At 50.9% G+C, this 17,387-nt stretch overlaps 1 protein-coding gene across 2 annotated transcripts in view; it reads left to right on the forward strand.

Moving 5' to 3' along the window:
* CALN1 (calneuron 1) overlaps positions 1 to 10,780 on the forward strand; it is a 137,156-nt gene extending 126,376 nt beyond the window's left edge. The window contains exons 4-6 of one of the 2 annotated variants that reach the window (XM_041425037.1): positions 3,685 to 3,838; positions 8,279 to 8,281; positions 10,363 to 10,671. In XM_041425037.1, coding sequence (XP_041280971.1) covers positions 3,685 to 3,838; positions 8,279 to 8,281; positions 10,363 to 10,490 — 285 coding nt within the window. In that variant the 3' untranslated portion in view covers positions 10,491 to 10,671. Of the gene's footprint in view, positions 1 to 3,684; positions 3,839 to 8,278; positions 8,282 to 10,362 lie in introns of both variants that reach the window. The other variant, XM_041425036.1, reaches the window with a different exon arrangement.
* Positions 10,781 to 17,387: the final 6,607 nt, after the last annotated feature.

The raw sequence follows: 17,387 nt of genomic DNA on the forward strand, positions 1-17,387 counted from the left end.
CTTGGGCCATTCCTGCACCACACAGAGAAGTCCGGGCCAGGCAGACACAGAACTCCCTGGGAATGGGGCTCTGCAGGCAAGGCAGACACACATTTGGGAAATTTCAGCTGGCGAGGCTCAAGGAACTGAGGTAGGGGTTCATCTCCTGCAGGAATTTTAAGTCAAGAAGGAAGCTATAGGCTGGATTGGACCAAGTCCACTTTCCCTTCCAGATATCTCATGGGACAGCATCCTCCAGCCTCAGGGGTCCCTCAGGAGCTGAGTGCCCAGTTCCTGGTGCTCTCCACAGCTCCCACTCACAGCAGCACCTGGAGTTTGGGCCTCAGCTCAGTTTGTTTTACTGCTCACAGCAAATTATTCTGATCCTCACAAGCAGCTCCATTGATTTCTCCTAATTATAAATCCTATAGAAAGTTTCCAGCTTGCCACAGTCCCCATTTTCCTCCCCATGGAGTCAATAAAAGTTAAGAGTTGCTCCCTGGTTCCTGTCATTACCACAATAAAACCCAGAGTAATTGAAAAGTGAATCAGGGAAATTGCTGGGTTGGAGAGCAGGGATAATTGGAATTACTTGGGAGCCCAAGCAGAGCTTGTCCCTGCCTGCCCCGAGCTGGAGCCACCCTGGACACTCTGCCAGGGTGACACAGAGCTCAGGGAGGGTAGCTGTCCCGCAAGGAGCAAAGAAGAGACCAAAAATCACTGCATAAATTCAGAGATTGACAGAGAGTTCTGAGTTGGAAGGGACCCCTAAAGATCGAGTCCAACTCCTGTGAGCCAACAAGGGTGATTTTGAATCCCATCTGAGGTTGTTCCACCTCCTAAAGAATACAAATGACAACAAAACAAGTTAAAAAGATAATTTCTCTCTCTATTAGCATAACATTTGTGATGCAGCAGCAGCTGAGCATTTGTCAAGAGAACAATTCCTTCCCTCCAGACAGATTTTATCTGGAACAGGAAGACCCCAAACCCCTCAAGTCATTACTGCTGGCACAATTTGAGGATGAGCTGATCCCCACAGTTGTGTTTGTGCTCCAGCCTGGAGCAGAGGCAGGAGGACAGAAAACTCTGCAGAGGTTTTCAGTGGCAATGCTGGCAGAGAGGGAGAGCAGCAGAGGCTGAGGGAGCTGGGGCTGTGCAGCCTGGGGAACACGAGGTGGTTGGAGACCTCCCAGCACCTCCCAGGGTCTGGAGGGGACACAGGGAATGGCTCCCACTGCCAGAGGGCAGGGCTGGATGGGCTATTGGGAAGGAATTGTTCCCTGGGAGGGTGGTGAGGCCCTGGCACAGGGTGCCCAGAGCAGCTGTGGCTGCCCCTGGATCCCTGGCAGTGCCCAAGACCAGGTTGGACATTGGGGCTGGGAGCAGCCTGGGACAGTGGAAGGTGTCCCTGCCCATGGCATTGGATGGGCTTTGAGGTCCTTCCAACCCCACCCATCCTGGGATTCTCATCACTCCTGAGCTGCTCAGCCTGAGGTTTTCTTCCCTGACCCCTGCTCATTGCACAGGTGCAAAATCATTCATCCTCCAAGGGGTTAATGAAGGAGTGCACTTTGCTTAATCTGGGCCCTGCAATATTCCCATCTATCCCTGTGTGTGCAGGCAGATTTGCACACATCCCTCTGGTTTTATCCAGCACCCACAGAAACACCAATTTATCCAATTCCCTTCACTCATTTCCTGCACCATCCTAACCCTGCTGCAGGAAATGTGCAGGGGAGTGGACAGCAGGGACCAGAGACAGAGTTCTGGCTCTGTCCAGATGAAAAGCATTTCTGTGAGCAGTAGGGCTGATGGGTTTGGTTTTTCTGCTGTCTTGTTCCTCAGGGATTCAGCTAAAAATAGTGAGCACCCCATTGTCACCAGTGGCTCCTTGGTGCCCAGTTCAAAGCTGGGCTGCAAATCCCCCTGGGATTTAATCACCAATTTCCATCCTGCTTTGTTGTGTATGAACAAATCTCACCAGCCCTGCTCTGCTGTCTTTAATGTTGAAAAGGGAGCAGCTGTGCTCTTCACATCCTGTTCCATGACAAAAAGCGTTTCTCCTGGCAACTGAAGGTGTGGAAATTTGGGATAATTCCTCTGGTTGCCTTGCAGCAGTGCTGGGGGTATTGCTGGAGGCTTGCAATGAAGCTGTCCAGGGTTCCCAGCCCTCCTGGGTGGATTACTGCAGTCCTGATTGCATGGGGGTGAATCCAAGGATTTCTCACCCAACACCCATCCTGCATTCCTTTGGGGTCTTCATCCTGGGAAACTCCAACATGAAACTGAGCCCCAGCAATGGCAACCCCATAATTCCATGCCCATTGTCACTTCCTGCCTGCAGCAGCAGCCCCTCAGCCTGTGGTGACCCCATTCCACCTCATCAGGGCTGATGCTCAACCTCTGCTGGAATTCTCCTCCAGTTCCTGCCTCAGGGACAATTCTTGAGGCCAATACAAATCTGGACTTTGCTGTAGTTTGTGGGTTTGGCTTTTCTGCCTTCTGGGAATCAGGATCACAGAAAGGCTTGGCTTGGGAGGGACCCCAAAGCCCATCCAGTGCCACCCCTGCCATGGCAGGGACACCTTCCACTGTCCCAGGCTGCTCCAAGCCCCATCCAGCCTGGCCTTGGGCACTGCCAGGGATCCAGGGGCAGCCACAGCTGCTCTGGGCACCCTGTGCCAGGGCCTGCCCACCCTGCCAGGGAACAATTCCTTCCCAATATCCCGAAACCTCTGGCAGTAGGGAAGCCATTCCCTGTGTCATGTCCTGCCTGGTCTGTCCTGTTCTCCCCAAGCTGGAGAAGGAATGGGAATTTCCTGCTGCATCCCCACTCTCCCAGGGCAGAGGTAGCTGGGAGTTGGCATTGCCCTCCTTCCACTGGGGTATTGAGTCAGAGGGGTTTGGCCTTTTTGGGTGTCCCGAGGATGGCTCAGATGGGGTGGAGGAGCCCTGGGGGGGCCTGGTTGCTGTGCACGAACCCTGCTGGGGCTGCAAGGCCTCACTTCGAGGAGCTTCTGCAGCATTCAGGAAAACTCATCATGGCTTGGAACATTCCCATCCTTCTTTCCTATACCCAGAGAGACTCCTCTGCTCCCCTGGCACTGCACAGCAGCCAGGCTGTGTCTCCTCTCTGCTGCACCATTAGTAGGGATTCATTAATAACACAAACTGCACATGTCCAACATCATTCTGGGGCAAAATGTTCACATTCAGCAGGAATTATGGATTTAACTTGGTTGGTATAAGAGCAGCACTTCCTACTAGAGCCACAACAGAAGTCAGCTCTGAGGGAAGTGTCCTCTGCTTGTTCCTCCCCCCAGGCACAACTGGGGGGTTGCAAATGTAAAAAAGGGAGCACAAACAGGGTTGTGGCTCATGGGAGGTGTGAGAGCTACCAGGGGAACCCCTGAGGGCTTCTCTTTGTTGGGATGGACTGGATTGCTGCCTCTCCAGCCTGGAAGGCCATCCCTGGCACAGGGCTGGGTTTCTCTGCTGCTCCAGCAGTGCCAAGGGAGCTGGCAGGGGCAACACCCATTTACAGCATGGACTGTTAGAGTGAAAGCAGCCCCAGAGAGCTCAGACCCCCACCGAGCTGTTGAACTGAGGCTGATAAAACACGAGCTGGGGATTGTGGCCTTGCCCCCAGAGCTGCTTCCGTGGGAGCCCCATCCCTGGGTGTAACTGGGCTGTCTCCCACAGTTTGACATGCAGAGGATAACGTTGGAGGAGCTGAAGCACATCCTGTACCACGCCTTCCGCGACCACCTCACCATGAAGGACATCGAGAACATCATCATCAACGAGGAGGAGAGCTTGAACGAGAACTCTGGCAACTGCCAAACAGAGTTTGAAGGTGAGAGAGTCAGTCCCTGGGTTCCTGTTCTGTCATCCTGTGTCTGTCAAACTCGCTCTGATCCAGGACAGGGGTGCCTGGGGTTGGCAGGGAGTTGTTTTGGAGTGAGGAGCAAGGACACCCAGAGGGCTCAACTGAGCTGCCCTCAGACTTCTATCCCTTAGCAAAGCTGGTCCTTTTCCAGGCTCAGGGATGGAGCACTGGGGGTTTCCCCCCTCTCTGGTGGGATGCAGGCAGAGGGATGTGCTGAGGTCAGTGTCTAAGCCAGGCTGAATTTCCCTACAGAAACACCTTGATTTCCCTCATCCCACCATGGAAAGACTTTCTTGGGACTGGTAGGCCTTACCAAGCTGTGTTGGGCTTCTCCAGTTTTCTGTTGAGATCCCAAAAATGCTTCCAGGGAGCAGCTGGGATGAGTCCTCTCCTGCACTGTAACACCAGCAGTGAGCAGAGGTCCATGCCCTGCTGCCCTGGCACCTTTTGCTCTGAGCTGCCAGGACCTGCCTCAGCCAGGACAGCTCCTCTGAACACGGGAGGAGCTCTGCAAAGCCAAGGGCTGAGCAGTGCTTGAAGGCACCCAGAGAAAGGGAAACATTTTCTTCCTTCAGCAGAGCCACAGGGGATCAAGAATTGGGATCGGAACTGGTATCTACAATAAATTTTGAACTTGAACACAGCTGACACTGGCAAGGAAATTCCCCATTTTAAGCCACCTCAGAAGAAGCATTTTTGTTTCCTTGGCCAGAGGAACTCACACTGCTCTGAAGTGTTGCTGCTTAGAGCAACCAAACAGATCCTGGTTGTTCAGCCTGTGGCTGCCCCTGGATCCCTGGCAGTGCCCAAGGCCAGGACATTGGGGCTTGGAGCAGCCTGGGACAGTGGAAGGTGTCCCTGCCCATGGAATTAGATGGTTTTTAAGTTCCCTTCCAGCCCAGCCTGTTCTGTGATTCCATGAAATCATCTCAAGTGCAGAAGAGCCCAGGAGAATGCAACAGAGAAGCTCAGAGTTTGTGCCCTGCTGGAGCCACTGTGTGTCCCACCCAGCAATCCCACTTTAGACCATTTTGGGAGGAACTGTGACATTCTGTGGGGTCAAACAGCTCTGAAAGGGCACCAGGCAGAGACAAAGAGCAGAGGATGAAAATATAGCCCAGTCCTTGGCCTGGCTAATGAATGGGATGCAGCAGCTCCATTCTCACCCTCACATGTGCTAAACAGGGCAGAGAAGCTGGAGGAGCACAGCTGAATGACAAAAACCCTGCAGGAGGGAGGCAGCAGCAGCACTCTCTGAATTAGGCCAAGCAACAATTTTTGTGTTCCTCCTGGAGAAGAGCGCAGAGGAAGAGATGTTTCTTCCTTGCCTGGAGCTGTTGGTGCCCACTGACCTGCTGATCCCTGGGGACAGGAGCCAGCTGTCACTGCTGCAGAGTTCTGGGAGCTTGGCTGAACCATCCCAGAAAAAACCTGGGTCCCAAATGCTCAGCATCTCATTTTGGAAGCTCCAGTTTCCAAAAGTGCAGCAGGAACAGCTTTTCTCGTGGGATGTTTTGGCATTGCTGGTGCCAGGCAGAACCTAGAAGCAAAACAGACCCTTTTTTTAGATGTTGGGAACACACACAAATCCAGAAGAGAATAAAGATCAGCTGAACTATCAACAGAGGGGCAAAGTTTTGCTCCAGGTCCCAGTGGAAGGGGACAGTTCTGGTGTGACAACTCTGACAGGAGCATTTCTGCCAGGAAAGGACAGGTTGTGTCCCTGGAGCTCTCCAGGCTGGCCAGGAATGACCCTCAGAGCTCCCAGCTCTCAAACACCAGGATCCCTACAGGGCTCAATAGCAGGAATTACATGTCATGGATTGTGGCACTAAGGGACAGCTTTCAGCTGTTCAGGGGCATGTTCCTGGGGTCACTCACTTCTAATTACTGCACTGAAGGAGATGCTTTTTGGGTAGAGTTCCTTGAGTTTAATTTAGGTGCTGCCTTGGGATGAGATGAATTACACCCTAAAACAACTCCCTTTCTTCGTTCAACTCCTCAAATAGCAATTCAAATATTTCTTTCAACTCCCATCTATATTTAAGGTACCATCCACCCCATTGAAGGGCCTTTAATTCGGGGAGGAATGAAGCCAAGATGAGCCCCAGTTGTTCCCTCTGAGATTTGGGGATCTCCTAAGGGAGCAGACACAGCAGAGACTTCCAGGAGCACCTTGGTGAAAGGGGGATCTCCACTCAGTGTCACCTCTTGGATCCCAGACCAGCTCCAAACCCTTCTCCTCCTGTGGGCAGAGACATTCTCCTTCTCCACACCTGGACATCCCCATTTTCCACACCTGGACATCCCCCTTCTCCACACCTGGGTGAGCTGGCTCAGGTGCTGAAGAGTGTTGTACAGATAATATCACCATCAGTACAAAGCCATGACATTTCTGTCATAAAAATTATGGAAATAATGTGATAATAAGGTCTTTATGACCATGAAATCTTCAGTATCAATGTGGATGGCAGACCTTGCACCTCTCACCAGAGTTTACCCCAAATACAATATTTGTATTACAGTCAGGGCCAAGTCCAGGATTTCCTCAGCTCCTTCTGAACACTGAAGTCCTTTGCAGGATGTCACATCTAGGGGAAGGACAGGCCCAGGGCAGAAGCAGTGTTCTGTCCTCACCTTTATCTCTGTTTTTATCAGCACTCAGGGCAGGACAGTGAAGGCTGTGTGATTTCCTGGGACACAGGGAAAGGACAATTTGCAGCTCCCAAAGATTTACAGCCCAGCAGCCTTTTCCTGGCAGTTCCTTTGATCCAACACTCAGGACACAGAGCTGGTGGCACAGCAGTGTCAGTGGCTACAGGACTGGCAGGGGGGTCCCACCCTCAGCCATGACCCTCACATCCATGGGATGCAGCCAGCAGCTCCTCCCTGCCCCCCGTCCTGCTCAGCTCAGTTTGGGGATGACAAACTGCCCTGTTAAATCAAAAATAACTCCAGGCAGCCAGAGCAAGCCACCATCACTCACCTGTGGCAGGGCTGGGACAGGGCTCTATAAATACTCTGCTGCTGTCCTTGTGAGGAACGGTTCTCCTGCTGGGGAGAAGGCTCCCAGTGCTGGGAGCACATCCCAAACCCACCGTGGTCATTGTGACAGCCTGGCCCCATTAGCCCCAGTTCCTGAGGAGTCCTGGGGGCAGTGGTGTGTGCCAGCGAGGGAGTTCTCCTCTGCAGCCTGTCCTGGGACTGTTGAGAAGATGAAGAATGACCCAGCTTTGATTTGCCTTTGCCTCATGAGTTCTGATGGATGTTGGAAACCTCTGGGTTGCTCTTCCCCCTAAAAAGGTTCAGGATTTCTCCAGAGGAGCCTCAGGCTCTGCCCGTGTCCAATGAACCACATCCAACCCCTGGCATGTCCTGTGGGTGGCAAAAGCTCTGGGTCCCATCTTTGGGTCCCAGAGGCACCCAAATGTTGGCATCCAGCCCAGGAACTATGCCAGCTGTGGGAACCAGCAGGAAAAGCAGATTCTGTCCTCAGAGACGATGGATTTAGAGAAAGGAGAGAACTGAGGGCATGCCCTCCTCAGTTATCAGGGCTGGTTAAATGGAACTTCTTGTTGTAGGGAAGAATTCCAGGAATCAGGACATCAGGAGTTCCACCTCTTCTGTCTCACTGTGGATTTTAAGCGAGCAGAGCAATGCTGATACCCACCTCCTTCCTGGAGCCATTCCCAACCAACAGCAAAAGGGTCTGGCTGGGCAGACATTCCCCTTTCACCCGGAGTTATTTGTAGGTAATTTGGATGTTTGGTGTCCCTTTAGTGGGTAAAGATCAGTAAATGGGACTTCCCTGCATCCTGCTGCCTTCAGGCACTACTGTATAACAGAACCCTGAAGAAGTTGTTCAATTCAGGAACATTTCTGCAAAAACACCAAGCATGTTTTACTCTTTTCATCTGAAGAGGTGAGTTGGTTATCCCAGTAAACCCTTGGCCAGCCTTGGGTTGCTGTTACCATCAGCAGCCCCACCCTGACAGTAATGCTGGTGGTGTCAGTGATTTCTCTGCTTCCTGGGAGTGCTTTCAGAGTACAGAAATAATAGAAAAATACATTAAAAAATAATTACAGCTGGGCAAGGTGAGCTTTTCAAAGCACTAGGGCACCGTGCACAAAGCCAGGGAGCCACAGCACTGGTCCTGTGTGGTTTATAAAAGCCAGGGAAGAAATCCTGGAGCAGAGCAGTGCAAGCAGAGAGTGAGGAATTTGGGAGAACTGCTGGCAGGGGGGATTTCATTCCCTGCCCAGAACACAGCAAGGCCTCACTCACATTCCCTGCCCGGGGCAGGATGGCTCCAAACCTCCCTAAGGAGGGCTCTGTGCCCCTGGCACTGAGCTGGGACCACTGGGAGCTGGGATTAGGGCACAGGCACTGCTGAACACCTGCCAGAGGAGGTGATGGGGGAGAAAACTGGCATTCAAAACCCAGCATCCAGGTCTCTCTGTGCCATAAGGTTCAAGGCTGGATCAGAGCAAGGAGTTTTTCTATATATTCTAAAAATATTCTCCTTTCCAGCTTTCTAAACGTGGGCACCTGGAGCCTGTCCTTGGCTGCATTTTAGGTTTGTTTTGGGGTTGTTGTCAACCATCTGAAAGTTTCCTGTCATCACAAGACCATCCATGAGGAGAAGGTGACAGGGACATCCCTTCCCAGGGCAAACCAAGCACCAAGAGCAAAGCAAGGCCCAGAGCAGGCAGGCAGAGCTGTCCATCGTGTGTGGGATGATTTCCTGGCTGTCCCTGACTGACCTGGACAGGCCAAATGCCAGGTCCTGCACTTGTCCCATGGGGCACAACAGGAACAGAATGTCCCATGGAACAATCCAGGCTGGGACAGAGGAGCTGGCAGCTGGAAAAGGCCCTGGGGGTGCTGGTGCCACTGGCTGGACATGAGCCCAGGTGTGCCCAGATGGCCAAAAAGGCCAGTGGCACCTGGGCTGCAACAGGACCAGAGCAGGGCTTGTCCCCTCTGCTGGCACTGCTGAGGTCACACCTCAAACCCTGGGGTCAGTCCTTGGCCCCTCAGGACAATGCAGACCCTGAGGGCTGGAGCGTGTCCAGGGAAGGGAACGGAGCTGGGAAGGGTCTGGAGCCCCAGGAGCAGCTGAGGGAGCTGGGAAGGGGCTGAGCCTGGAGAAAAGGAGGCTCAGGGGGGCCCTTGTGGCTCTGCACAACTCCTGACAGGAGGGGACAGCCGGGGGGTCGGGCTGTGCTCCCAGGGAACAGGGACAGGAGGAGAGGGAACGGCCTCAGGCTGGGCCCGGGGAGGGTTAGATGAGAAAAAAGGAAACATTTCTTCACTGCAAGGGTTGTCCAGCAGCGGTGGAATCCCCATCCCTGGAAGTGTCCAAGAAGTGTGGATGTGGCACTTAGGAGATGGTTTAGTGGTGACCATGGTGGTGCTGCTGGGGTGATAATTGGGCTGTTCCAGCCATCACCACCCTGGGATTGCCTGGGGGAACCTTCAAGGCCTTTGCAAACAAATCTCCACAGTGCCCAACACCACACGTGGCTCTGACATTCAGATGTGGGGAGGCCAAGACAGGGTCATGAACTGGCTTAATTAAATCACAGCACGAATTCTCACTGACAACCTTGGCAAAAGGTAAAATTAAATAAAATGAGTGCTAAAAATCCCAACTCTGTCTGCTTTTTAATTGCTGCTCTCATCTCTTTTGACAATTATTCTGTAAGCATTCACTTGGAAAGGTTCTTAATAAATCTGATTTGGTTTCTGCACAGAAAACCTAAAACCTAAAAAGTTTGGAAAAGTGACTCATGTGCCATGGATGCTCCTGGGAATTGTCACAGTGGGGGCCTGAGTGTCATCAGGGAGCGATTCTTGATTTTCCACTCATTCCCAGTTGACCTGGATGACTTGGAGGGATTCACACAAGGTTGATAGTTGCTATTAAAGAACTTTAGAAACAACTTAGTTCAAACTGAAAGAGAGGAAGCTTAGGTCAGAGAGTGGGAAGGAGGGTGCCCTGGCACAGGGTGCCCAGAGCAGCTGTGACTGTTCCTGGATCCCTGAAAGTGTCCAAGGCCAGGCTGGATGGGTCTTGGAGCAACCTGGGACAGTGGAAGGTGTCCCTGCCCATGGGACAAGGATGGGCTTTGAGGTCACTTCCAACCCAACCCAACCCAACCCAACCCAACCCAACCCAACCCATCCTGTGATTCCAACTTCACAAAGAGCTTAAAAGAAATACACAGATAACCCCAAACATCCCTGTGAGCACTTAAAGGGATTAAAAGCCATGATGAGGGAAAGGAGTTCCTGAAGGGTTTGGAAGGACTGGGATGGGCTGGTTTGGAAGTCCTGGGATGGGCTGGTTTGGAAGTCCTGGAGGGTTGGGTGGGTTGTTTGGGGATGTCCCAGCAGGGAGAGGGACAGTGAGAACAGGAGGGTTCCTGAGCTGCTCCAGGAGGGAACAGAACCCCTGCCCTGTGTGACGCCCCTCTTGTCTCCGCAGTGCACGCCCAGAAGCAGAACCGCCAGACGTGCGTGCGCAAGAGCCTCATCTGCGCCTTCGCCATGGCCTTCATCATCAGCGTGATGCTGATCGCGGCCAACCAGATCCTGCGCAGCGGCATGGAGTAGGGCTGGCACGGCTCGGAGTGGTCCTGGCACGGGATGGCGGCCATGCATGCGCACCCCGGGAGAGCTCCCGCCCCGATCCCACGGCACCGACACACGGGCACAGCCGGCGCCTGCAGCAGGAGCCGGAGCCAGCAGCGTGTCCTGTGAACCAACCACATCCTTTTGGCAGGGACATCAAAGGGCTGTTCTAATGCTTTAAAGGTTTTGTTTCCTAATGCAATAATCCCACATCCAGGAGTCCCGAATTATTGCTTCGAAACAGCAATGGCAACGCGGAGGACACTTGGATCCGGCGCTCTGCGGTCTGGAGGAGGCCCAGCCTCGTGACTTGTCCTTACCCCAGGGCCCAGTGACTATCCCACGGAGCTCCCGCCGGGCCCGCATTCCCAGGAAGTTGATCGTAGCATTGCCACAAGCAAGTCCTGTTCCTTTTGTTCCACATGTTCCAGCTTCACTTTCCTTTTCCCTTATGACCATGCCATGGAGTTTACGGCATTAGAGGGGAGCTAGAGCATCCTTGTACAGTATTTTCTGAGGAAAAAAGGGGAGAATTTGCCAGCACCATACAAAATGTCTATTTTTTGCTTCATCAGCTCCACCTTTGACAAGAGACTGTGGGGTAGCAGGAGTCTGTTGACCATTTTTTTCCGACTGTGAATCAGGGCTTGAGGAGCACCCTTGTTTTCCCACCTGGGCATTGCTGAACTTGTGCAAAGTCTTCCAAGGGACTCTGCCACCACCAGCGCCAGCTAAACCTCCCTCTCCTTGGGCCTCTCTGCATATTCAACATTTCCTCTCCAGCAGTTTTACCCTTCTTCTTTATTGGCCTCCAAGAATTTTTTCCCAGGTAAAAATCCTGAGGGAAGCTCTTCCCGAGCTTTCCTCCCCTCTCCTTGCCTGCACAATTTTGATTTATTCCATTTCATGTGGCCCGGTTATGATCTGCAGTGAAACCTCCATGGCAGACATCATCCTGTGGGGGAGGTTTTATTTTCACCCACATGGTAAAGTGTTGATTGACCAGCCAACTTCTCCATTCCCTCCCAGGATCCATCCCACCACCCCCATCCCATGGCAGGCTCCAGCAGGGGCCATTGGAAAAGCTGAGCTCAGCAGGAGAAGAAGGAACCCAACCTGAGCCCACCCCGGTGTGTTTGGAGTGTGTCAGACTTCCAGATCTGGGCAGCCTTGGGTGGTTTTCCTGGAATACATTTTAGGGAGCAGCAAGGAGAAGATGGAATGGTCCAGAGCAGGGACACCACACGCGAAGTACAAGGAGCCAGGATGGCTTGGGAAGGTGTTTTTCCTTTGAAACTTGACACAAATGTGTGCATTTCCCTTTGGATGAACTGTGCCCCTGGGTGTCACACCAGGACAGAGGTGATCTCCTGCCCTCCTGGCAGATCCCAGCTGGTGATCATAGAGTGCTCCAAGGGAGTTCCATGGAGGCACTCTGGTGCTGGAGTGGGGTGGCTGTGCTGGGAGAGCTCCAAGCACACCCAGGAACCCTGAGATGTTGCTCCTGGAAGCGGAGGTGACTGTTCCCTGTGCCACAGGAGGGGCAGGACGGCTCCCCCAGGGGTTGCACAGCCCAGCCTCCCTCATCCCACCCTGCAGCCACTGACTTACACTGGATCCATCCCCAACACTCATTCCAGCTCTTTATTTTCTACCAGTCTGAGTGACATTTATCTGTATTTTAGCAGCCTAATTAAAAAATCTGCTGCTCGTTGTCCTGTCTCCCACCACCCCTTTGAACTCAAGTCACTTTTAGGTGTCTCAGTCTCCCACCTCCACCTTTTGCTGCCATTTTCCTGGTGTCCCCTCCATCCCAAAGACAACACCTTTTCCACAGCACCTGAGTTGGTTTTTTCTGCCTTTCCTAAACACATAACTACTGCTTTTCTGTTCTGCTGTAACCAATAGAGGTGAACTGCAGAATATTCCATAAAAAAAAAAAACCAATTTTGTCTCCCAGAAGATGGAGAAATTTCCATTTGTACAGGGCAGCAGCAGAATATCTGTGGGATATTCTGGTGTGGGATTCTCAGAACTGGGGAGCCCAGACACATTTCCTGTGCTGGGCATTGTAGATAATGAGCTTGGAGATCATTTTGAGAAAACTCATCCCCACTTTTAGGTCTCAGGGGTCTGTGGAAAGGTGGCAGCTCTGGGAAAAAAAGTCTAAATGTTCCTTGCCACCGAGGAATACTCATTTTCTCCCTGGGATTGTGCTGGAGTGAGCATGGGCAAATGGAGGTGGAGGGGAGGGATGGGGGAGCACGGGGCAGAGCAGTGCCTCCACTGAGCCCAAACCCACAACCCCAAACCAGGCATTTCCCCGCATTTCCTCACCCATGTGCCACAAACCCCCAGCAGACTCCAGGCCCAGCAGCACCTCATGGACAATGGTTGTCTGCATTCCTTGAAGCTTTCTGGAAGGCTACAGAATTGCCTCCTGCATGCCCCATAAACCCTTGTAAATACAGCCATTCTCCAGCCCAACCCTTCCCCTCGCAGTTCCATTTGTAAAGCCAAACCTATAATGAATATATTGGTAAAAGCCATAGCCTGGTGTCAGTAGAGTTCATTGCACAACTCCCCACTGATTTTACTGGGTACAGGATTTTTGGGGCTTTGGGGTGTGATTTTTTCTGTAGGGAACCTCACTTTTCCATTATGAATCAGGGTCATGTCTTGCCAGAGATCTCCTTGCCCTTCCTAGAGCTGCCTTCCTCCATCCCCAGGCATTGAGAAGAGATCCCTTTTTTAATCAGTGGCTCCTGGCAATGCAGGATGGATCAGGCCAAGCTATTCCATTCCCCACAGCCTTCCCGTCCAGCAGCACTGAATGTCTCCTACCTCCCTCCCTGGCTCCATTTATGTAACATCCATTTATCTCTCTTTTTTTTTTTTCCTTTTTTTTTTTTTTCTTTTTTTTTTTTTTCCTTCTACACAAGAGGGGAAAAATAGGGCTTTTTGCTGCTTTTACAGACAGGAGGTAAAAATAGAGCAGTAAAATTCTGATTGGAACCTGATGGCAAAAGCTGAAGGGGGAGAAAGCAGAAGAATCAAAGACATAAAAATAAAAACCCCACATCCCATACTTTAAGGAAAAAAAACCTTATTTAAGTGCTAATTAACATACTTTAAAAAATACTCAGACTGCAGCAGAGCTGTCAGAAAAAGCTCTAAACTTCTGCTCTTGCCAGTTCCAGGAGGATTGAAGTGTCTTTTCAGCCCTGCAGTTCTGGAGGAACAGGAGATTGCCATGGCAACCCTGGCTGTTCGTGACATGGGTGCCACCGTGGCAGAGCACACATGATCCCAGACTTCCAGCGATGGGCAAACAGCTCCCAGCAGTGGGACAGGGGCTTTTCATGGATTAGGAAATTATTAGGAATTCATGAGCAACTCTGTTGGCTTGGCCACAAAGAACTGTGTGCAATTAAGGGGATTGACGTGCAGGGAAGGCTTCAAGAGGGACGTGGTGATTTCAGCCCGAGAGAGGCTTTGGTTTAATTCAGAAGGAAGTGAAATCCACTCAGCCTGAGCACTGCTTGTCCTGGGCTTGCTGAGGACTCTCTGGGAAGGTTCTTCATGTGGGGATCAAGCTCTGGTGGGAAGGATTTGGGTTCCTGCTCCTCCAACCCTGATCACCACTGACCTTGGCTTCAGCCACTGGCTTTAGCAGTGACCCTGATCCCGTGCTCCTGGAAAAGCCAGCAGAAGGAACAGCAGCCTCACCAATGCTGAAATAATTTGGAGGCTGTAGGGAAGTGAATTCCAGCCAATGCTGCTGAAGGAACACTGCTCACCTGTCAGAGGCAAAGCCATTCCTTCAGGGCAGACATGAGGAAACCACAGCTGGGGAGTTCCAGGCAGGACAGGTGCAGTGGCTTTGTCCTGTGCAGCGCCAGGAGCTGGACTTGAGGTCCTTGTGGGTCCCTTCCAACTCAGGATATTCCATGATGGTGGTGCTGTTGGCCCTGGAGAGCCAGATCCTGCTCACCAGTGACACCTGGGAGGTGTCACCTCCAGTGCCACCCATGGGAGCCTGGCCCCTTCATGAGTGCACTACGAGGAGGAATTTCTGATCAGAAGCAATGTCAACATAATTAAAAGATTTAAATTAGGAAGGCTTGGCTTTGTTAGGACTGTGGTCCTCATGCTGTGGGAGGTGATAGGGAATTAGAGAGATTTCACAAAATAATTCTTCTTCCCACTTGATGGGCACTCCCATATCCCCCAGCCACTGTCAGCACCTGGGAGAGTGATCACAGATCCCAGGTCCAGGGTGAGCAGGAGAGTGGGAGAGAGGAGCACCCCCAGCTCCTGTCCCTGCTCCCCGGTGAGCCAAGCTGAATTTCTGGGTGTAATCCAGTTCATTTGAGAGATTCCATCCCGGTTATCCAGAGGTTTCACCTGTTGGAAACTGGTTGGTGCACTGGCAGGGCTGGATGTTGGTTGCTTTAATTCCAGCAGCTTGGATACGCCTCTTTATAAGCTGGGCCAAGTAAAGAGAGGTTTAAAATCCAGAACTAGGGTAGAAAGCAAGCAAAGCAAGCCAAGCTAGAAAACATTCCCAAGGCTGCCACTCTGGATGGCTGAAATCTGTTTGGATAAGCCAAGCATCCACTGGTCCTTTCTTCCATTGAAGCTTAGGAATATTTTGTCCCAAAAACTGACTCTGCATCCTCCTGCCTGTTGCAGAAGAGCCAAACATCTCCTGGGCCACCCCTGGCACTGGAAGGTGCTCCAGGTGACTGGGAGGGGCTCCATTCTCAACGAGGGCCCCAGGACAAGGGACTCAGCTTTTCCCATGGAAAACTCTGCCCCTGCACGTGCTGGGAGCTGCCAGGGCTGTCACCACCCCGAGGTGACAGAAGCACAGCCCCCGTCAGCCCTGGAGCAGCGAGGGGAGAAGCAGTGGGAGGAATGACATTAAAATCTCTAAGAATGAAGTCCCTTATTTTACCCACCCCTGTAATCCATGATTTAGTTCCTGCTTTATGGATGAGCGTTTGAAAGAAGAAAAACCAACTCTTCTAAAATGAGAATCTGATGAAGTGTCTTTTTTTCTTGGCTCTGAATCACGCTTCCATTCCACTGATGAAGATGTACAGAACTTGCTGGGTTTCAATCTATTATTTTACCCTCCTGTGCTCTGACAGTGCAATTACATTTCCCTGGCATCACTTAAAACCTATTCCTTTCCCAGGAATTTAATGCAGAAAAAGAAAAGTTTCACCACATTTCCATATATTTATGTAGTTGCCTGTTATCAGGATGGGGTCTGTATTTCTCCAGTTCAAGAAGGACATTTTAGGCAGCTCTAGGAAGTGACGAAGCTTCACCAAGAGCAAGGTGGGCAGAAAATCTAAGACCCTTTTAATTGGAAGTGTGATCCACTTGCACCTTTCCAATGGCAAAAGCCTGGAAAACTGGTGTAATTTGGCATCTTGACTATGAAATAATTGCAGCCCCAGAAGAGGGAGAAATGAGAAAAAAGAAATCCTCTGGATCTAGAGCTCATTACTTGACAATTTGATGATGAAAGTACCACACAGGGTTTTTTTTAATTTTCTGTCAAGACTGACCAACATACTTTGTAGCCTTGAAAACCATTGCTAGATGAAATTGCCATTTTCCACCCAATTATTTCCCCAGCTGTTCTGTCTTCTGCTGGCCTGTCTTTGCCAGCATCCCAAACCAGCAGCTGGATTTCCCCCACTTTAGGTGAGATCAATGTTCCAGCTTTCCTTTTCCAGCTGGTCCTGTGTCTCCATCAGCCAACCAGGAGACCTTGGGAAGCTCTGAGGTGGCTCTGGTGCCACCAGCACTTGGGCACGTTCTGTCCCTCCTGGGGCCATTCCAAAGGCTGCAGGTGATGTTGTTGACATCACTCCCCAAATTCCTGCCTCGGTTCCCACTGCAGCAGCCCGAGGGTGGGCTCACGTTCCTGAGCATCCCTTCCAGAGCAGCCAAAGCCCTTCCAGCTGTTGTTCCTCAGATTTATCTGGGCTGGGCAAGGAAGGGAGAGCAGGTTACCCATGGGCCCCAGGGTCAGTCAGAAATAACTCATTCGAGTTCATTGGAATAAGCCCAGGACCCAGGCTGTTGCCATTTAATCCATAGCAGGATCTGAGGAATCAATGCCTCCTGATTTGTCTCTAGGAAGGCCTCCACTAATCCCTGTGCCTCCCTTTTGTCACCAGCTCATGTTTTCCAGCCATTTACTGTTCATTTGTAAACTCACCGGGGTTTTTTGGCTTGTTAACGAAAGACATGGCTTTTTAATTAAAGAAAAAACTTCATAAAGTCAGCAGCATAATAGTAAAAAAAAAAAACAAAAAACAAAAAACCTAACAGAAAACCTTTGTACAAAATACTGTAAATATTAATATAAATTAACTGGGCATGCAACTGAAATAAATCCTATGTTATTACAAGTTATCTGAGTGTATAAAGGAGTGTATAAAGGAAAACTGAATGCCATATGTATCAGCTGTTCCCTCTAACCAAACTCTACTGTAAATATATAATCTGTACAAAAATATTTTAATTTTACCATTATTTATGCAATAGAAATAAAGGTTTTTTTCTTTTGATGAAGCTTTTTTCCCCTCTTTTGAAGCACTGATATTTATTCATGCTCAAGTACAAGTGCAAAAGCAAGATTTGCATAAAATATTAGGACAGAGACCCTTTATTCCTTCTGAGAGATACATGAACATTTGGGGATGTTATTTTGCTTTGAAAATAGATTTACATATTTAAAAGCCTGTTACTACAGACGGAGCTCCTGCCTGGAGAAATGGGATCAGCAATTCCAGATGCACAGGAGGCCAAAGGGAGGGACTGAACTTCTCCTCTGGAAGGCAAAGCCACAACTGG

The sequence above is a fragment of the Onychostruthus taczanowskii genome, unplaced genomic scaffold (genome assembly GCF_017590055.1).
Source record: "Onychostruthus taczanowskii isolate IOZ18803 unplaced genomic scaffold, ASM1759005v1 scaffold86, whole genome shotgun sequence".
NCBI classification, from domain to species: domain Eukaryota; kingdom Metazoa; phylum Chordata; class Aves; order Passeriformes; family Passeridae; genus Onychostruthus; species Onychostruthus taczanowskii.